Below are 18,890 nucleotides of genomic sequence, written 5' to 3' on the forward strand. Positions count from 1 at the left end.
TTTACAACTAAAATAACTTACCCGGCCTCCATTAGAGTGGGGTCAGAGCTCTCCTGGCACGTAGGAATAACATGCCAGGAGAAGGGGGGCCAAGAGCGATTTGGAAGTGCTGTAAAGACAGTGCTACACTACTCTTATATATTCAAGGCTTTCAACATCTTGGATATTGCTTACTAAGCATGACATTAAAATGTTTTTTATGAATACACAAATTACAACATACACAACAAACATACAATGGCAAACATATATATTCTACATATATTCTGACTAAGGAGTTTGGATACAATTCCTAAATGAGTGTATGATTTGCATCATGGATTTTGCAATATGAAATGTGGAGAGGTTGCCCTCCAAAATTGCTCAGTTTCCACTTTACCTCCAGTGCTTTATTAACATGGATCCTATTACAATCACAAACACACAAATTTGTGTTAAGGAGGAGAGTTGAAAGTCTCCTTGGACTTCTGTCCCACTTTCCTCCCCATCTCAGTTCTTACCCAGACTTGTTTTATCTTCTTTCGCACTGAAAAAAGGAAGAATATTCTGCCTAGTTTCAGACAGTTGTGTTCAGCTCCTTGGCCTGAATCCAGTTTTTAGTTCCAGTTAAATTATACCCAGTAACATACGTAAGTGTTGAGTTACCAAATCCCTATTGATTCATTGGTTCTGTTGTAGCTGGGACTAGCAATTGAATTTAGCTTCTTTGCAGCACATAACCTCAGAAGATCCCAGCACATAGACACGCACATGCTGAAGCAAGCTCTGTTGATGTTGCTAACAGATTGCAGCAGATGATCGAGACATATTGCCTGTGTCCAGCACAGCCATGCTAGAGTGCCCCTGTGCTCCCAGAGGCACTTGGTGAAAGGTGTTAAAAATGAAGCTGCTTTCGATGCAGCTGTGAGAAACTGAAAATAATTGAGCTTCAGAAAACACAGAGACACACAACATAGCATTTTTACTATAGTTTGATGCTAACTGTTCTTTGCCAAGTTGGAAGCCCAAGAAGCAAGGTATTGGTACAACAGAGCATTGCCTTTGTCAGTTTGCCCTGTAAATTACAGGGGCATTCAGCAACACTATTTGTGCTATAAATAATCTTTGCTTTTAAAGATACATGGATTGCAAAAGATCGAGAAAGCTGTTCACCTTTTCCATATCTATGTTCTTGGTGTTCTTACAATGTATTTTCTGGCTAAAGCAGATGAAGCTTTGCATTTTAAAAGCAAACTTGAACATGCTTATTGATTTATTTTGATCTGCCCAACAGAGAATTTGTTTGCTGACGGCATATGCCAGGGTTATTAGAGTACAATCGCTGAGAAGCAAATGGACAAAAAATGTGCATATCTGAATATATAAAGCTTGGCATAACTACAAATGCTTGACCAACTGTGAATGACCACTTAGCACAGTGTTGTGTTGGTGCTCTGTGTGGAGCACCACATTTTTAAATAGATAATTCTCCTTGACAAACAAGAAAACACTCATGTATTTTGATAGTTAGAAAATCGATACTGGAATAAATTACTTTCTGAGGACCAGAGTTAGAGGGCAAATATTGACTGGGTTCAGTGTTATGTTCCCAAACAACTCTTTCAAAAGTATTCATGCTGCGCTGGTTTCTGACTAAAATAAAAGCTTTTGTTCCTGTTGATAAAGCATTTTGTGACTTCTAACATTTTGAGGGGAGACTTTAAAAGTACCTTAATATTTTAACAAATTTTTACTTTCATAGAGGGGAGAGACAGCACTTCATATGGCTGCCAGAGCTGGCCAATCAGAAGTTGTTCGATACTTAGTCCAGAATGGAGCTCAGGTAGAAGCCAAAGCCAAGGTAAGCTCCTTATTATTTGATGTGTGACCAATATTGCAAATGGCATTCACCTGTTCCTTCAAAAGAAGAGAGAGAGTGCTGCTGTTCAGTCAAGAAGTGGGTCAAAGAGTGGGTGCAGGAGGGCATGTCTTCTAGACCATTTGGGGCAGAATCAATACTTGTGGAATATTGCCTGGATATTGAAATCCAGATGGGCTGGATTTGGCATTGTGTTCTTGCATCATCCAGACCCTCCTTAGATATATGCCAGTCACTCATAATAACAACATTTTAAATAGTAATTATTATCCATGACTGTTAAACACACTATATATGGCTCCTTTTTCTTGCACATTTAGGATGACCAAACACCACTCCATATCTCTGCGAGATTGGGTAAAGCTGATATAGTGCAACAACTGCTACAGCAAGGAGCTTCTCCAAATGCTGCCACAACTTCAGGATACACACCATTGCATCTTTCAGCACGCGAAGGACATGAAGATGTAGCCTCAGTCCTTTTGGACCATGGAGCATCCTTATGTATAACAACCAAGGTAAGAGAACTTTAGGTGCAGCAGGCAGACCAGGTGGGAAACCTTTTAAAATCATTCTGGAGTGGCCAAAAACATCCATGCCAGTGAATATAAATTGTTCCAAATGGACTACTGAACAGTAGGGTAATTTTCTGTTGTGTTGTCAATATACCCAACAATGCATCCCTGCCAAATAGGTAAATTAAGAAATGTCTGTATTAGAATGAGGACTATGCAGCCTTTCAGATGTTGTTGAACTCATCCCCCAGTATTCTTCACTGATCGCTAGGCTGGCTAGTAGGGTTGTGCGTTTGGTTCAGATGTTCTTTGAATTCGGATCTAATTCGGAAGTTTAGCACTTTTGAAGCGAGTTCTGACTCATCTGCTTGCTGCCCCCCATTATTAAGAATTTGAGTCACAAGGAGCCTACGATTCTTAAGCCTCGGATGTCTTCAGATGTAGCTGTGACAAAGCCCTGCTGAGAGGTGAAGCCAAACTTGTTGGCATGCCTCTCAGCCAATCAGGGCTGACTGGGGAGGCGGAGGTCGCTCTTGTAGTCTTTAAAAAATGTTTTTTAAAAACTTTGAAAATTCCCAAAAATTCTGTGGATGGGTAAAATGTTATGAAACTTGATAGGCAAAGAGGGATAAATGTGTTCTACCATTGTAGCAAGTTTCACCCCAATAACTAAAAATGAGGGGAAAAGGAGCCCCTGAATTTTCTCCATTTATAGTTATTTAGTGGGAAGTGAGGAGAAGCCACATGCCTGCACTAAAATACATTTCCCAGAATGCATTGGGCTGGAGCAACTAGCTGTGGTGTTGAGAGACAGTCTAATTATTATAATATATATAAAATCATAAAATCTGCAAAGAGGACAGTAAGTAATAGTATAAATCTGTGCTAAGTGGTGTGGTTATGTGTCAATAGGGGAAGCATATTAATTGGATCTCCGGAGAGTTTGGGTTACTTTCTGATCAGAAGAAGGGGGTCAGTCTATGTCCATTGATGGTGTCTGTACTATGATTTCTGTTCCTGGCTTATATATGGCAATTTCTAATTGGTTCTCTCATAAAAAAAAACATGGTGAAAGTTTATTACACTGCTAAAACTTTGTCTTTGTGTAAGGGACATCGTCCTATATAGATTATTTAGCACATTTTGCTTTGTTGAATCTCCACCAATTTATGCCACAAAAACAAAGTTTCTGGAGTATAACAATGACTTTCAAAGTAAACAATACACAATGAAACAGGAAATAACACTTTCAAACCAGGAACAGATTTTCTTTATTATTAAAAATGTTTTTTTATATATATAAAACCTTTGAAAATTTGCCAAAAATCTGTGGATAAGTCTAACATTCTGAAATTGGTGAGCTAATAGAGGTAAATGTGTTCTACCACTGTAGCAAGTTTAATCAGGATAGCTCAAAAAATGAGGAAGAGGGAAGCCCCTCAAGTTTCCCATTAGCAGTAATGTTTTCCTTAATGCGTATGCACAACTGCTATTATGAAGATTCAGAAGTTTCATTAAGTTTTGAAAATTTTACCCCCAAAATTCGGAAAGGACTTCAGAAACCAAGCGCCAGTGCCCCCTATTTTTAAACACAATTTAGAAACTTTTTTTCAATCACACATGCCTACTGGCTAGTATACTGCTGTTCAACAACCTCTGGAGGGTGGTACAATTTCCATCAGTATCTATAGCATATGTTAGCTCAGTTTGTGTAGTTCTGTGATCATTCCAAGAGCCCCTTCTCCACTGCCATATACTCCATATACTAATTATCAAATTAGATAATCCAGATTATCTGTTTTGAACTGGATTATATGAGTCTACACTGCCATATAATCCAGTTCAAAGCAGATCATCTGGATTTTATATGGCAGTGTAGAAGGGACAAAAATTTCTGCAGGCATTCTACATTCTATACTTAATTGAAATAAAGAAATTTTATGTTGTGTTCTCTATTTTGTTATACAAAGTTTTAGCAACTCACTTTAATAAAAACAAAATAAGAAAAGGTGTAGCTTTCAGGAAACAGAATTCTGAGTCCAATGTTCTTCCAAGAATGACCTCTTTTACAGAGCCCTGCCAGGCTTGATGTTAATGAGAAGTACTGATGAAAATGTCTCTCTTGCAGAAAGGGTTTACTCCTCTACACGTGGCAGCCAAATATGGCAAAATTGAAGTAGCCAACCTCCTGCTTCAGAAGAATGCATCTCCAGATGCTGCTGGAAAGGTAAGATGGGTGAAAGCCACTTCCTGCTTCTACAGACTGTGTCATGCCTGGATTTTTCCATATATGAACCCTCCTGTGTGAAGGAGGCAATTTACGCTGGATGATAACACCTCAGACCAGTGATTATCACATCTAGTGCCTGTTCTTCATCACCATGGTGGCGTGATGCTATTTCAAATCAGAGATCTTTCCATTATGAGTCCAGCAATAACTAACAGCAGTAGCAGCAGGTGTCTCTTGTATAGTTAAACGTCTACATACAGATTTCCATGTTTTTATTAAGTTGGTTCTAGATAAACAAGGATGGTGGTATCTTGATTGTGCGCTGTCATAATCCATCTATGTTATTATAAACCTGTCATGACCTGGATCAGTGTGACCCACTTGCTGCCATAATCTATGCCAATCGTTTGTGATTGCATATAGAATACACACACAAATGTTTACATGAAAATAGGATTCTCTGGGTCAGACTAATATTCTATGCAACCTTTTCCAAACCTGAATATTTTGGAGATGCGGGGAACTGGGACAGAGTTAATTTCATGATCAACTGCTCATCTACTTTAAAGTTATTTCCTGCACATTGAAACTATTATGTCATGAAGAAGGCTGTGCTTCTTCAATTCAATGGAATAGGTCTGTTTTAAATGTCCAGGGAAGTTTTGATGTAGGAAAGCATGCAAACATACAGGTCTCACCCCATGAGCATCCTATTAAAATCCAGGCGGCATCCTGCTTTCTATTAGAATCAGTTATTTGGTTCTTAAGGAATGCATGAACAAATGCCAAAACAGTAGTTCTCACATGCATTTATTGGACGGTTAGCAATTATTATTGAAATTAGGCACCTTAGTCTACCTCAGAATGGATGTGAAAGAGAACATTTGCCTGCAAGTCAAAAAGAATTTTGTGTTGTACAGTGTTGTTGTTGTTTTACCATTTCAAACCTTAGTTAATACCACAGTAATCTCACCAAATCTAGTTTAACCTACTTTTTTCTGAGCCTTTATGTAAAGTGGTTTTCTAACAATGCCTGTTTGTTCTGCATGTGTTTTTAGAGTGGTTTAACTCCACTGCATGTTGCGGCACATTACGATAATCAGAAAGTGGCACTTCTGCTCTTGGACCAGGGAGCTTCACCTCACGCCTCTGCAAAGGTACTGGTGCTTGCTCTGTAAAAACAAAAGGCCAGCCAGTTTACCTTCACACAGCCATTCCCCATCTCTAATTTGGACACATCACCTGGCACCCTGTTTGTTCGGTTGAGGAATGTATTACACAGACATAGATAAAATTAGAAAAGCTGTCAGGGAAAAGATTGGATGTGTGAACATAATCTTTCTATGAATAATAGAATTGTAGAGTTGGAGGAGAGAGTTGGTCCAATCCCTGGCATACAGGAATACATGACCAAAACACTCCTGACTACAGATGGGAAGGCCTAGGGGGGAAAAAAACAGGAAAAATGGGTGTGTATGTGGAAAAAAACTGTTTCCCCCCCCAATTTTTCCATTTTTTCTCCAGATTTTTCCATCTCTACTCCTGACAGAAAGCCTCTGTTTAAAGACTTCCAGAGGTGCAAACTCAGGACCCTTCCACATATCCATATAACCTAGAATATCAAGGCAGAAAATCCCACAATATCTGCTTTGAACTAGGATATCTGAGTCCACATTGCCATATATACCAGTTCAAAGTAGATAATGTGGGATTTTATTCAGCTGTGTGGAAGAGGCCTTAGGCCCTTTTCCCACTGCCATATAATCCAGATTATCAAATTAGATAATCTACATTATCTGTTTTGTACTGGATGATATGTGTCTACACTGCCATATAACCCAGTTCAAAGCAGATAATCTGGATTTTATATGGCAGTGTAGAAGGGGCCTCATCCTTTGAGCACTTACAAAAGCCAGCTTGTCATTTGGTGACCTTCCTTCTAATAATTCACATCCATAGTCCTATCCACAACATCCTACCAGTAAAGCTATGAGAAAAGGACACAAAGCAGAACACTCTAGATCAGCCCAAAATGTAGTATATGACAATAGTATAAAATGAGATTGCCAGGATCCCGATGAAGGCTAGAATATGATGGAATTAATATGTTTGAGAACATTCCTTGAGAATCAGTGTAACAACTGATCTTGAGGATAATGTTGCACTCTTACTTTGAACCCCTGTGTAATACACTGGGTATTCTAGGAGACATATTTACATCTTCATAGTATCTCAGCCTAATATACATTAATGCAGTGGTTCTCAACCTTTGGTCCTCCAAGTGTTTTGGACTTCAGCTCCCACAATTCCTAACAGTAAGATAGCTGGGATCTGAGTTCCAAAACAATGGAGGACCAAAGGTTGAGATCCACTGCATTAATGCATCTCCATTGGTTTAAAAGGCCTTATATTAACCTAGTTAGACATTCTAGGACACAAGAGTCCAAGGTAACATCAGGCCATTCTGTTGCCATTATACATACAAGGATTGCTTTTTGTAATATATAGGAATAATAAGTAAAGTGAGTAAGTGATTCCTTAAAAGAACCTAAATTTAAGACCACATTTCTCACCTGTTCTTCTCGTGGGCACCAGCTTTATATCTGAGGGTAAAATATCACCTGAATAGGGTGCATTTCTGTCTATTCTTTATATCTCTAATCCTGTAACAAGGGACATGAAAGGTAAGCAAGAAAAAGTCCAGGTAAGATCATTGCATGATTGTTTTATCCATATCTGTGGCATCATAAGTGTTTGTGAGTTATTTAGAAGTAGAAAAATAAAAATGTCCTCAGCACATTGCACTTCAGAGTACACCAGGCAATTAAGAGTTTCTGTACATGGGGGGAAAATAGTAATTTAAAGGAAAAAAATAGATTTGAGAAAGTGGTTATTAGAGCCAGAGGAGAAAGTAATGTGAACTCTTCCTACCTCCAGCAATACATTTATCATTTTACATTATGAGGGAAATTATATGATGTGTGCTTATGTGGAAGAATTCAATGGTACTTGTTCCTAGAGAAGTAGAGATAAGATTTCAGTGTTAATCTCATCCATCAAAAATAAAAGTGACACCATTTTAATTAAAAAGTAAAACAGGCTTTTACAAAACTGACTACAATGTTGTTGTAAGTAAGAATTTGTATGGCATCTTATTAACACTAGTCTGGAAAGAGACACAAATGATCATTCATTCATCTGATGGAAAAGATCAGAACCACTTCCATGTTTGAGGATCCTGGCCAAAGAAACGTCCAACCCCGTTTCCCCTTTCTCCCATTTTGAATGGAAGTCCTTAGGCAATGTCGGTAGTCAAAAGAAAACCCAAGAGCAGTAGCTCTGGCAAGAAGCTGTCATTTTCACCATCGTCAGATTGAAGTAATACTTGGATGGTGTAGCTACCAAGGCACTCTATGAAATGGAATTATTGGTAGTGTATAGATTTCTTAAATGTAGTTCTATAAACTCATGGACCCAAGCACCAGGTGGCCATTTTGAGCTGATCTTAGATGGTTGTGAGAGCCAAGGTGGTGTGGTTATTTGATGTAAGAGACTCATATCCAAGTCTGAATCTCAATGCTTATCCTTTGGCAATTCACTTATATATAAGCAGTGTTGCAAGCAGTCTTTGCTTAGAATTAATACCCAGTTACTCTCAGTGCACAATTTTAGTGGGTTATCCCCTCCCTACTGAGACAAAACAATCTTACAAATCATGTCTGATAAAAAAAATGCAGGATTAAAAAAATCTAACTCATTCTCTCTCTCTCTCTTTGCCCATAAGCTTTAAAATAAACCGGGGCTGAAATATGTTCCAATACCATAACAATTTATCTTCCTCATGCCCAACGATAGATCTCTTTAATTTCAGGGATATATTTGAAGACTTTGTCAAAAGGGTTTTTTTTTCAAAGTTGCATGAAAAATTCCCTTTGGATTGCCTTCCAGTGGATGATTAAAGGCGTAGTTGTCAGATCCTTTTGCATGAATAGAGATAAAGAGGATCATGGAGAAAAATCATAGTATAAGCTGTGGGTCACTTACTATGTATCGGGTAGGAAAGGCAAAACAAATTCGTATGAAGAGCTTGAAGCGTAAGCAGGACCTCGTTTTGTGGGTGATATGCCTTCACCGCGCTTCAGGAGATGCTGAGCTTGACTTCCAAATCTTTAACATTGCCGTGCATTGACATGAAATAATACAACAGCTTAAGTATACCCTTTATATAGGGGACAGGACGCTGACCTATTTTAATTCTGAAAGAAACTAAGCTGTTGCAAAGCATCTTTCTTTTTCCTAGAGGCAGAGGCTATTCTTGCTCCCAGAGCCAGTGGTTCTCCATAACAAAGCAACAGTAATAAAGATGAAAGAATACCAGAAATTATAGATTGGGTCACTTGATTCGCCTGTCTCTGACCAAATGGGTTAGCAGCTGTCACTTTGGTGTTGAGGCTCCTGCCAGGAGACTTTCTTAAACAAGGCATATTTCCGTATGCAAGGCATAGAAATGAACTAAACTGAGCATCAGTCTTGGAATTAATGGCAGCCTCCCCCACTGCTTTAGGCTGCATGTTGTGCAGTCAGCTAAGAGATTATATGGTGATAGCAGATGATTTCCTACTCCCATTAGACGTTTGGTTTGATAAATAAATGTCCTATTGCTCAGACAGAAATGGTCTCCTAGTAGCTTTTTGTCTTTGCGGTTCTCTCTCCCTCTCTTCCTTTCTACTTGATACTTTAGAATAATTTTCTGCATCAGGACGCCAGGAAGCTAATAGCTGCACACCAGTCTCTTCATGTACCTGAGAGCTATAAAGACATACCAAGCATATGCTGTAATAAGCTTATGCCCTAATAAATTTGTTAGCTTTTAAGGTGCTACAGTGCTCTTTGTTGCTTTCAAAATGCACATCTTTTCACCCCCGGCTATCCGCCCTTTCCAACTAGTCCCTGTTATTCATGTATCTTGTATATATATCCCTTCCAAGTGCATTCATTTGTTATTTTTGTATCCATAGTAGCCTGTTTCTGGAAATAAAATTAAGAGACAGGATGTAACTACTTCAAACAAATTGGAGATGAGGGGAATCAAGGAACCGAGCCTCTTGAGATAATTAGAAGACATTAAGAAATGTTTTCTCTTATTCACATAGAATATTTTCCCTTCCAGGCCCCTATCTACTCAATTAGCCCTTTCTCAGGTTATCAGGCTCTGCAAAGATTTCTCATTTCTCAGGGTTTTATGGCTAGGTTGGTTTCTGTAAATGCAATGGCAGGCAGCAAGACCAGTTCTGCTCTTAGCCTAAATAACACAAGATCCTACCCTTCACCTAAATGCTTTCCTGTCTATTGTGCAGGAAAATAAAGTGAGAGATTCCAGCATGTTTCTGAGATCTTCTTGGAGGATAGATCTCTACTCTTTTATACAAGGGTTCAGCTTCAGCCTTTCTTAATATTATCATGAGTCATTAACCTTCTATCACAGTAGTTTCCAACCTGTGGGTCCCCAGATGTTTTGACCTACAACTCCCGGAAATCCCAGCCAGTTTACCAGCTGTTAGGGTTTCTGGAAGTTGGAGGCCAAAACATCTGGGGACCCACAGATGGAGAATTACTGTTCTATCTTATATCTAGTCCTGTAGATTGACAGTCCCATTGCTGATGCTCTTATTGTTTTATAGTCTCAGTGTTTTCCTGGGATCAGGTTTCTACCTTCATGTTCACTTTACTGTGGGCGTGAAGGGGAGAAAAACAGACTAACAGGACAAGCCCTGTTTTTTCCTAATGGGTTTATTCTTGATGTATCTAGAATTTTTTAAAAGCCAACAATTTATTTTAACAGTCAAGCAAACAGAAAGAGTCATATGTATTTTGTGGAATTCAGCCAGTAAAGTATCCCCATATCTAGGAGATAAAAATCATTTAAACCTGTATTGGTATCTTTTCACAAGAGCCTGAAAATTAAATAATGTTTCCCTACCTCTACACCAGATCCCCCAGTGGCGCAGTGGGTTAAACCACTGAGTTGCTGAACTTGCTGACCGAAAGGTCAGCAGTTCAAATCCAAAGAGCTGGTGAGCTTCCGCTGTTAGTCCCAGCTTTTGCCAACCTAGCAGTTCGAAAACATGCAAGTGTGAGTAGATCAATAGGTACCACTCTAGCAGGAAGGTAACGGTACTCCATGCACATGACCTTGGAGCTGTCTATGGACAATGCCAGCTCTTCACCTTAGAAATGGAGATGAGCACCAACCCCCAGTGTCGGACACGACTAGACTTAATGTCAGGGGAAAACATTTACCTTTACTACCTCTAAACCAGTGTCTATGAACAAAAGAAACGTCGAAAATATGGATATGATTAATATTGAAGAGCTTTCTCATCTTTGGCAACCAAGATGGTCTGAACACATTCCCTTGAAAAAATAGTTAAATACAATGAGAACAGGAACACCAGCATTTACTTAATTGACACTAAGTGTGAACAAATGTATTTCATGCAAACTCCTATTGTATGCAAAAATGCCTGTTTTAAAAACTGCAAACATTAAAATGTCCAAAATTGTTGACATTTCACTAATCGCAAAGAAAACATTTGAATTTGTATTTCTTCTGTACAAGAATGAAGTAAGCAAAGTTATGTGTTTCTGCTTAAAGAGGCTTTGACACAGTCAGGATATGTGGAAGAAAGTTTGTATTACTACTATGTCTTGTATAAGCTGATAACCAAACATCTTTTGGTTGACAGAATGGTTACACACCGCTGCACATCGCTGCCAAGAAGAATCAGATGGATATTGCAACTACATTGCTGGAATATGGTGCAGATGCGAATGCTGTGACCAGGCAGGGGATTGCTCCAGTGCATCTGGCCTCACAAGAAGGCCATGTGGATATGGTGTCCTTGCTTCTCACAAGAAACGCCAATGTGAATCTGAGCAACAAGGTGAGTAGGCTTTATGCTGTATGCCTAATAGCCCATTGGCACCTTTGAAATGGAGCATAACCTTGGGCTACTGTAGATGAATTGGCAGAACTAGGTATTCTGTCACACGCTGGGCCTGTAACTATTGTCTTGGTATAGGACGTATACTTTATGCCCAGCGGGAAGCCAGGGCGCCTCAAAAGAGAGGTTGCTGAGAATTTTCCTGAACAAGGATAGTCCTTTGGGTCTTTAATGAGATAACAAAGTCTTTATTGATGAACAAATAATAAATCTTCAAGGAGTCAAATAACACTTCAAGGTTTCCTTAATGAACTGTTGGCACTTTCAGTCTTGTCCCCAGGGGACAGGCAATTGGCTTTGGCTAACTGTGCTTTCTCTATAAGAAAATCCCCTTATAACCTCTCCCAGGCTGTCTAATATCTGGGCCTAGCTGATGTGGGACCCACTACCGACTCCAAATGTGTCTGGGTATCGAGTGGACCTACCAACCAAGGCTTGCAGATGTTTCAGCTGGGGTTCTGTGGAACTGTGAAACTTTAGGGCTGTTTCCCTCAGGAGCTGTGGGGATGAGAGTCTGTAAGCTCTCATACAGAGCTTTTGGGACCTTTTCCCCTGGAATTTCTGTTTCTGTTTTCTCGGATGTTCTATATCCCCGGATGTTCTTGGGATATGAAGCTTTTCTACGGGATGAGCTGATCTACGTCCTATAGCTTAGCTTCCTTAAGTGAGACTGACTTAAAAATGGCTCCTTCCCTCCCAGAGCCCTGAACAAGGGGCGGAACCAAACTTAATGATGATTGACAGGCGGCTTGTCCTATGACTGCAAACATTAGCAGCAAGAAAATAAAGTCAGAGCTTCTGGTACAGGCGTACCAGCACACTAGGCCTGCAGTGTTGCCTCTGTGCTTCAAAGACAATGCCAGCTCAGCTTCAAGCTTTCTGTTTTTAAATTATACAGAAGCGAGTGATAAGCATACTTCAACCCCATTCCTTGCCCTCTGTTTACAGGGAAGATCTGCAAAGGGATCAGTAATGGTATTCTGTATGATTACAGAAGTCCATGTGATACCTTTGACCTAAAGTAGTTACAGCTCTTTTGGACTTCCCTATCAACACAGAACAGTCACTAATGGAGAGAATAGAGCTACAGCATGTGTCCCTGCCTATATAATTTCCTCACAGCCATGGGCTCTGCATAATAGGTAAACTTGATTATACATGATTAGTTGATATAGCTGAAACTTGCAACTTGGTCAGTGGCAAAATCCATTGCAGTTGAGTTAGCTGGACTTAGAGGAGGGTAGTGCTCCAAACCTGAAATCTGACTTTTCAGGGGGAATAAATCTGTCATCGTCATTACCATAGGTTATCACTTGTGGCCAAGTATGATTGCTTTCCAAGTGTAGGGTCTTGGTGGTGGGGCCGTAGGTGACTGTAGAGACCTATTCTTGATCCACATGTTCGTTCTCAGTAAGGATATTGATTTCCAGAAAAAAAATCTGTATGTTGGAAATGGTAGCCATCAGCATGAAGTAGACTGTGCTCTTATTGACATCCCATCTGTGGGTGGATTGTAGAATTTGGGAAGCAGGCAACAGAGGGGAGCACACAGGCTGTATCTTTGAGAAACTTTGTTTCTTCTTCAATCCTCAACTCTTTTGCCTCTTGTGTCATCCTTTTTATGATGTAAACGTAGGCTGGGAGCCTTTTGTTTTGGTTTTTCGTTTTGCTGAAGTGCAGGTTAAATTCTTGATATACTTAAGTCCAATGTCAAAAGTGGACAAAGATTGTAGGCAAGATTAGTATAGTGACATCAGAGAGTAAATGAGCTGGTACGTTGCTCCAATATTATGGCAGCAGCTGGTCTTGCCAACTGCCAGGCAGGGTCTGCACAAACAGATGATACAGGTACGATGTTTTGGTCTGAATTTCCTCCCAGTGTTCATATGCACATTCACAAAGATAGGGAGAATGTTATATCAGCTATTAATAGAGTAGGAGCCTCCTCTCCAACTATGACCTGTTTCATGCTGCTGCTTCCACTTCAACATTAGTAACGTGGAAGTAGCCATGCTAGCTGCTCTGGGACTCCTGACAGGAGGAAGAGACATAAATTTTCATTACCACCACTACTCCATTAGCTTTTAGATGTTCAGTTGCTCTGAAGCTACTGGCTGAGTGGTGGACTCAGCACATTGGGGCACATAGTTGGTCTGTGGAGGCAATGGTTTGTGCATCTCTGTTATCTTTTGCATTAAAAGTAATCATGCTTTCAAAATAATCCCTAGAAGAATTTGTGCTGATTGTTTGCTCTTGTATCCCTGGTTTACTGATGAGGGGGGAAAAGGACAGGAAAGGCACAAGATGCAGAGGAGACTCATATGTACCAGACCAATTACAGCTGGTCAAAATAAGAAAGAAAATGATAGAGTTCATAGCTCAATTCTCTGAAGAAGAGAAGGCATACTAGAGTGAATTTTATATGACTCAAAATGCAGTGGGCAAGTTGTTTAATTTGTGCAAGAGGTGAATTAGCAGCAAACCACTTCCTTATTACTTGTCCTCAGTGCAGGCAACTCCGTTAATTTCCCACTGGACCATATGCTACATGCACCCACGGGAACTCCCTTGCAGTGTTTTCCTTTTAACATTTTCTTTTGTATACCTCCTGCCTGGGTTTAGTGCTCAGTCCATTCCTAAGGGCATCTTTAATCCAGTCCAAGCATTAAATGGATGGCTTCTTAGGAATGCTCCCTGCTATTTCAGGCAGTGAATGGTTCTGAAAATCTATTTGTGTCACAATATGTGTACTCCATTAATCTCCACTCCTGTCCCCAAGAAAGCCTCACACTTATTTCTGCATCCCACTGGCCAAATCACAGTATTATTTTGAGGATAAAGAAGATCTGCTGTGTGGTGCTATTTGTGCAGTGAAAGACACATACTGTATATACAATAAATCTCTCTATAGATAGTTTATTTCTGTCACATTCCATCATGACCTGTGTAAGACCAAATAGGATACAACTGACCAAAGTAGTTGTTGATAAAATGCAGCGGGGGATAATATCTTAACTGAGAGCAATGGTGTGTGTTGGGATGTGTGTGTGTGTGTGTGTGTGTGTATATATATGTATATGAGTATGTGTGTGTGTGTGTGTATATATATATATATACACACACACACACACATACACATACACACATACATATATACATATACATATATACACACACATACACACCCATACATACATACATATACATACTGGTTTGGTCACGGGTACCATTTCAAATACATTCTCTCCACTGTAGTAGCAGATAAACAGTAATTAAGGCAAGTGCTATGTGAAATAAATAGCATTGTAGGAAACCATTCTTCCCAGTCCTAAATTAATCTCATTTCTAGGGCAAACACTACTATTAGGTAGAATGAGACAGTCCCCTAAAGCACCAATTTCTTAGGAGGCAGCAACAAGATGTGGAAGGAATATGCTACGTGTCTTGCCTTGTGCCTCTTTGGCTGCCCTGGTACTTTCGGGTATGCTAGAAGTTGCTCTTCCATTGACATTGTGGAAGAAGTGTGCAGCTGACAATTAGTTAGATTTTTCACAGAGAATGACGGGGAGTGCCATCTTGTTCATGACCTCAAGCAGCAGTGGTAGGACAAATGGCTGAAGTAATGAAAAATGAGCAAGAATCTTAAAAATTGATATTCCTTGAGAAGTTAGCCAGTTGCTGCTGGATTCAGAGGATTGAAGAAGATGGACCCATAGTTGAACACAGAAAAGTAATTGTGTGTGTGTGTGTGTGTGTATAGGAGGCCCCAGTGGCACAGCAGATTAAATCGCTGATTAAATTTGCTGACCAAAACGTTGCCGGTTCGAATCCGGGGAGCGGGATGAGGTCCTGCTGTTAGCCCCAGCTTCTCCCAACCTAGCAGTTCGAAAACATGCAAATGTGAGTAGATCAATAGGTACAGCTCCAGCAGGAAGGTAACACCGCTCCATGCCACATGACCTTGGAGCCGTCTGCAGACAGAGCTGGCTCTTCATCTTAGAAATGGAGGGCCCGGGCTGTGGCGCAGGCTGTTGAGCAGCCAGCTGCAGCAAGCTGCAACAAATCACTCTAACCAAGAGGTCATGAGTTCGAGGCCAGCTCGGAGCCTGCGTCTTCTGTCTTCTTTCTTCACTTCACTTCACTTTATTTCTTAATTAGTCACTCTCCACCAGAGTGCTCCGAGCAACTTACAATTTAAAAATATCATTCCACAATATAAAAACATTCAACATAAAAACATTCAACCTAAAAACATTCAACCTAAAAACATTCAACTGTGAGTGTTTGGCAAATTAAATCTGATTTACTTAAATGCACAACCAAACAGCCAAGTCTTGAGTGCTTTTACAAAAGGTCGCAACTCCGACATTGCTCTAACTTATGGAGGCAATGAGTTCCACAAAATAGGAGCATAGATCGAATAGTTCTATGTTAAGGCATTGATGTGTATATGTGTAATGTGATCCGCCCTGAGTCCCCTTCGAGGTGAGAAGGGCGGAATATAAATACTGTAAATAAATAAATAGATGTCACTAACCCCCAGTCAGTCATAACTGGACTTAATGGCAGGGGGAAACCTTTACTTTTACACACACACACACACACACACACACACACACACACACACATATATATATATATCTGTGCCAATAACACTATGTAACTGGATTTTTGTTCCTGGGTTATAGATGTCATTTTCTAATTAGGTCTATTATAAAAAAAAACATGGGAAAAGTTTATTAAACAGCAAAAACTTTGCTTTTGCGGGACATCCAACACGTTTCGCTATAGCTTTTCAGTGAATATCTCATAGAGTCTCCACCAATTCATCAGTTTGTGGCAGCCACAAAAATGAAGTTTCTGAAGTATACATACTTTCAAAGTATGTATTGTGAAAATAAACAGGAAATAACACTTTCAAACCAGGAACAGATAAGTCAGAACAGGAATGGATTCAGTTCACGTTAGTTAGTCCTTCATCATTCTTCTTTATTGCCTTTCGTATATGTTCCTGCCTCAGTATGCTCTGTATTCTATTATTGTTCAAGTGAGGCAGCATTCTTCATGAGATTATCTCCATGCTGGCTCACTCCCTTTTTAAAGCTGCTGAATAATTTATCTTGCTATTGATACACATACATTTGCCTGTTTGTGTGTGACCTATATCTCAAAAAGTTAGAACTAAGCCAGCTTTCTTAAAGAAAAGAGACATGTCTGGATGTTATGATAATAGTTTTGCAATGTTGGGCTTTGTGTGCGTATATGTGCACATTCTCCTGTGTCTGTAAATTTGTGCCTTAAATTGTGCAGGTTTGAAATCAAAATGAAGAAGCCTAGTTTTTTAACCATAAAAAATGTGGATATTCAACAAATGTGCATTTCTGGTCGGCAATAAGCCTAGGCCAGCAAACCATTTAAGGTGGGCATTACCTGGATTCTGTTCAGTTTAATGAGAACCATTTGGATCTGTGGGGAAAAGAGCTTCATCAACAAAGTGCTCCTACCTGCCTCTTAAATCATCTGTCACTTACTGCAGTGTCACCTATCTTGTTAGCAGAACTTGCTTTAATAGCTTAGGGTAGTGAAAAGGAAGGGGGAAAAACCAACTGAGTTAGGGTAAAATAGCAGCCAGCATTGCAGATTTGTTCTCAGGCAAATTTGCAAATAAATGTTTGCAAAACACTTTGAAACAATAAAAAGTACCCAGGAATGTTGGGCCTTGAGATGTTTGCGATTGCAGCTCTTATGATCCCTAATCAGAGTAGTTAATGATGGGATCTGATGGGAATTACAGCCCAGTGACCTATAGCCTATAGTACACAGATACAAGAAGCTGGTATTACTCTGGAGTAAATTTCAACCCAGCACCAGTTTCCCTAATTGGATTAGTCTTCTACGTATCACATTAATGACCAGAAGAAATGGATTTTGAATTATTAAAGCTAGCTAAGAAAAGTGACAGAGTGTTCATAGTGAACATAAGTAATATTTCCTTTTAAAAACAATTGGCTTGCCACCATGTTTTCTACTTGTTGGTAAGTGTTACATGTAATTGGACATACTTAAAGAGTGTTGAGACAACACAGGGCCATGTTCTACTCATTAAGTTCAGGACAAAATCATAACCCTTACTGTGCACCTTTTTGCAAGGAATTAATTTGTGATTTCTCCTTTACAGAGTGGGCTGACTCCACTTCACCTGGCTGCACAAGAGGACCGAGTCAATGTGGCTGAGGTTCTTGTCAACCAAGGGGCTACTGTGGACGCGCAAACAAAGGTACATGTTCTTGAAGTATTGTTTTTACAAGTTTGCAGAAGAGATGAAAATTGATGTAGCTTGGTATATTTCGGTACTGTTCCATTATCTGGGTAGGGGGCATCAGGGGGCGCTAGAGAGAGAAGAATAGTTCATTTTACAGGGGAGGAGTTGAAGGAGGAAAACCATTTCTCCCGTTTTCACTGGTTGTTCCCCCTCTCCACTTCTGATTTCATAAACAAGAGTTGTTTCCATGACGAGGACATGGATGGAGGGAATAACAGGAAAACAGGGGGGTAATGGTTTTCCTCTTACAACCGACCCTCCACCCCGATAAAATGGACTATACTTCTCTCTCTTGTGCTCTTTTGTGGCCTCGCCCAGATAATGGAGCAGTACCCATATTTCTTTTTTTATGGCTTTCCCAAAGCTGTTGTGCTGGAACCACCAGAAACTACTTTTCCAACGAGTAGCCAAATACATACAGAAAAGGTCATCCCTATCCACCTATGCAGGAGTTGTTGCTACAGCTACAAAAGTGAGACTATTAATCCGACTTGCTCTGCTGCTTTTTCCATCACCTTCTATACATCGAAGGTGACTTTCTGAAGGGGAGAGTCTCTCTGGACATAGGGTTCCCCCCAGACGTGGAATCCCTTGAAAAACTACTTTCCTTGCATAGAAGGAAATGGACTATCATGCTCACCCTCACCACACGTTTATTCTGATAGTGCATATATAGGGCTTAAATATATGAATATGTTTGTTGTTTTCTGCCCATTCTAATTCTGACATTAGAGACTTCATGGGGGTTGTCATAAAAACAGCACTTTCAACATAAAAATACTGATTTCTTTAGAGCAGTGGTTCTTAACCTGTGGGTCCCTAGGTGTTTTGGCCTACAACTCCCAGAAATCCCAGCCAGTTTACCAGCTGTTAGGATTTTTGGGAGTTGAAGGCCAAAACATCTGGGGACCCACAGGTTGAGAACCACTGCCTTAGAGAAAACTACATGCAATTGTTGCAG

At 39.9% G+C, this 18,890-nt stretch overlaps 1 protein-coding gene across 45 annotated transcripts in view; it reads left to right on the forward strand.

The window, feature by feature from the left end:
• The window catches only part of ank3 (ankyrin 3), a 586,147-nt gene that overhangs the window by 436,127 nt on the left and 131,130 nt on the right, over positions 1-18,890 (forward strand). For 41 of the 45 annotated variants that reach the window (XM_062977313.1, XM_062977317.1, XM_062977314.1 and 38 more), the window contains 6 exons: positions 1,742-1,840; positions 2,179-2,376; positions 4,502-4,600; positions 5,662-5,760; positions 11,350-11,547; positions 17,786-17,884. In XM_062977313.1, coding sequence (XP_062833383.1) covers positions 1,742-1,840; positions 2,179-2,376; positions 4,502-4,600; positions 5,662-5,760; positions 11,350-11,547; positions 17,786-17,884 — 792 coding nt within the window. The remainder of the gene's footprint in view (positions 1-1,741; positions 1,841-2,178; positions 2,377-4,501; positions 4,601-5,661; positions 5,761-11,349; positions 11,548-17,785; positions 17,885-18,890) is intronic. The other 4 variants (XM_062977324.1, XM_062977331.1, XM_062977333.1 and 1 more) reach the window with 1 other exon arrangement.

The sequence above is a fragment of the Anolis carolinensis genome, chromosome 3 (assembly GCF_035594765.1).
Source record: "Anolis carolinensis isolate JA03-04 chromosome 3, rAnoCar3.1.pri, whole genome shotgun sequence".
Taxonomy (NCBI): Eukaryota; Metazoa; Chordata; class Lepidosauria; order Squamata; family Dactyloidae; genus Anolis; species Anolis carolinensis.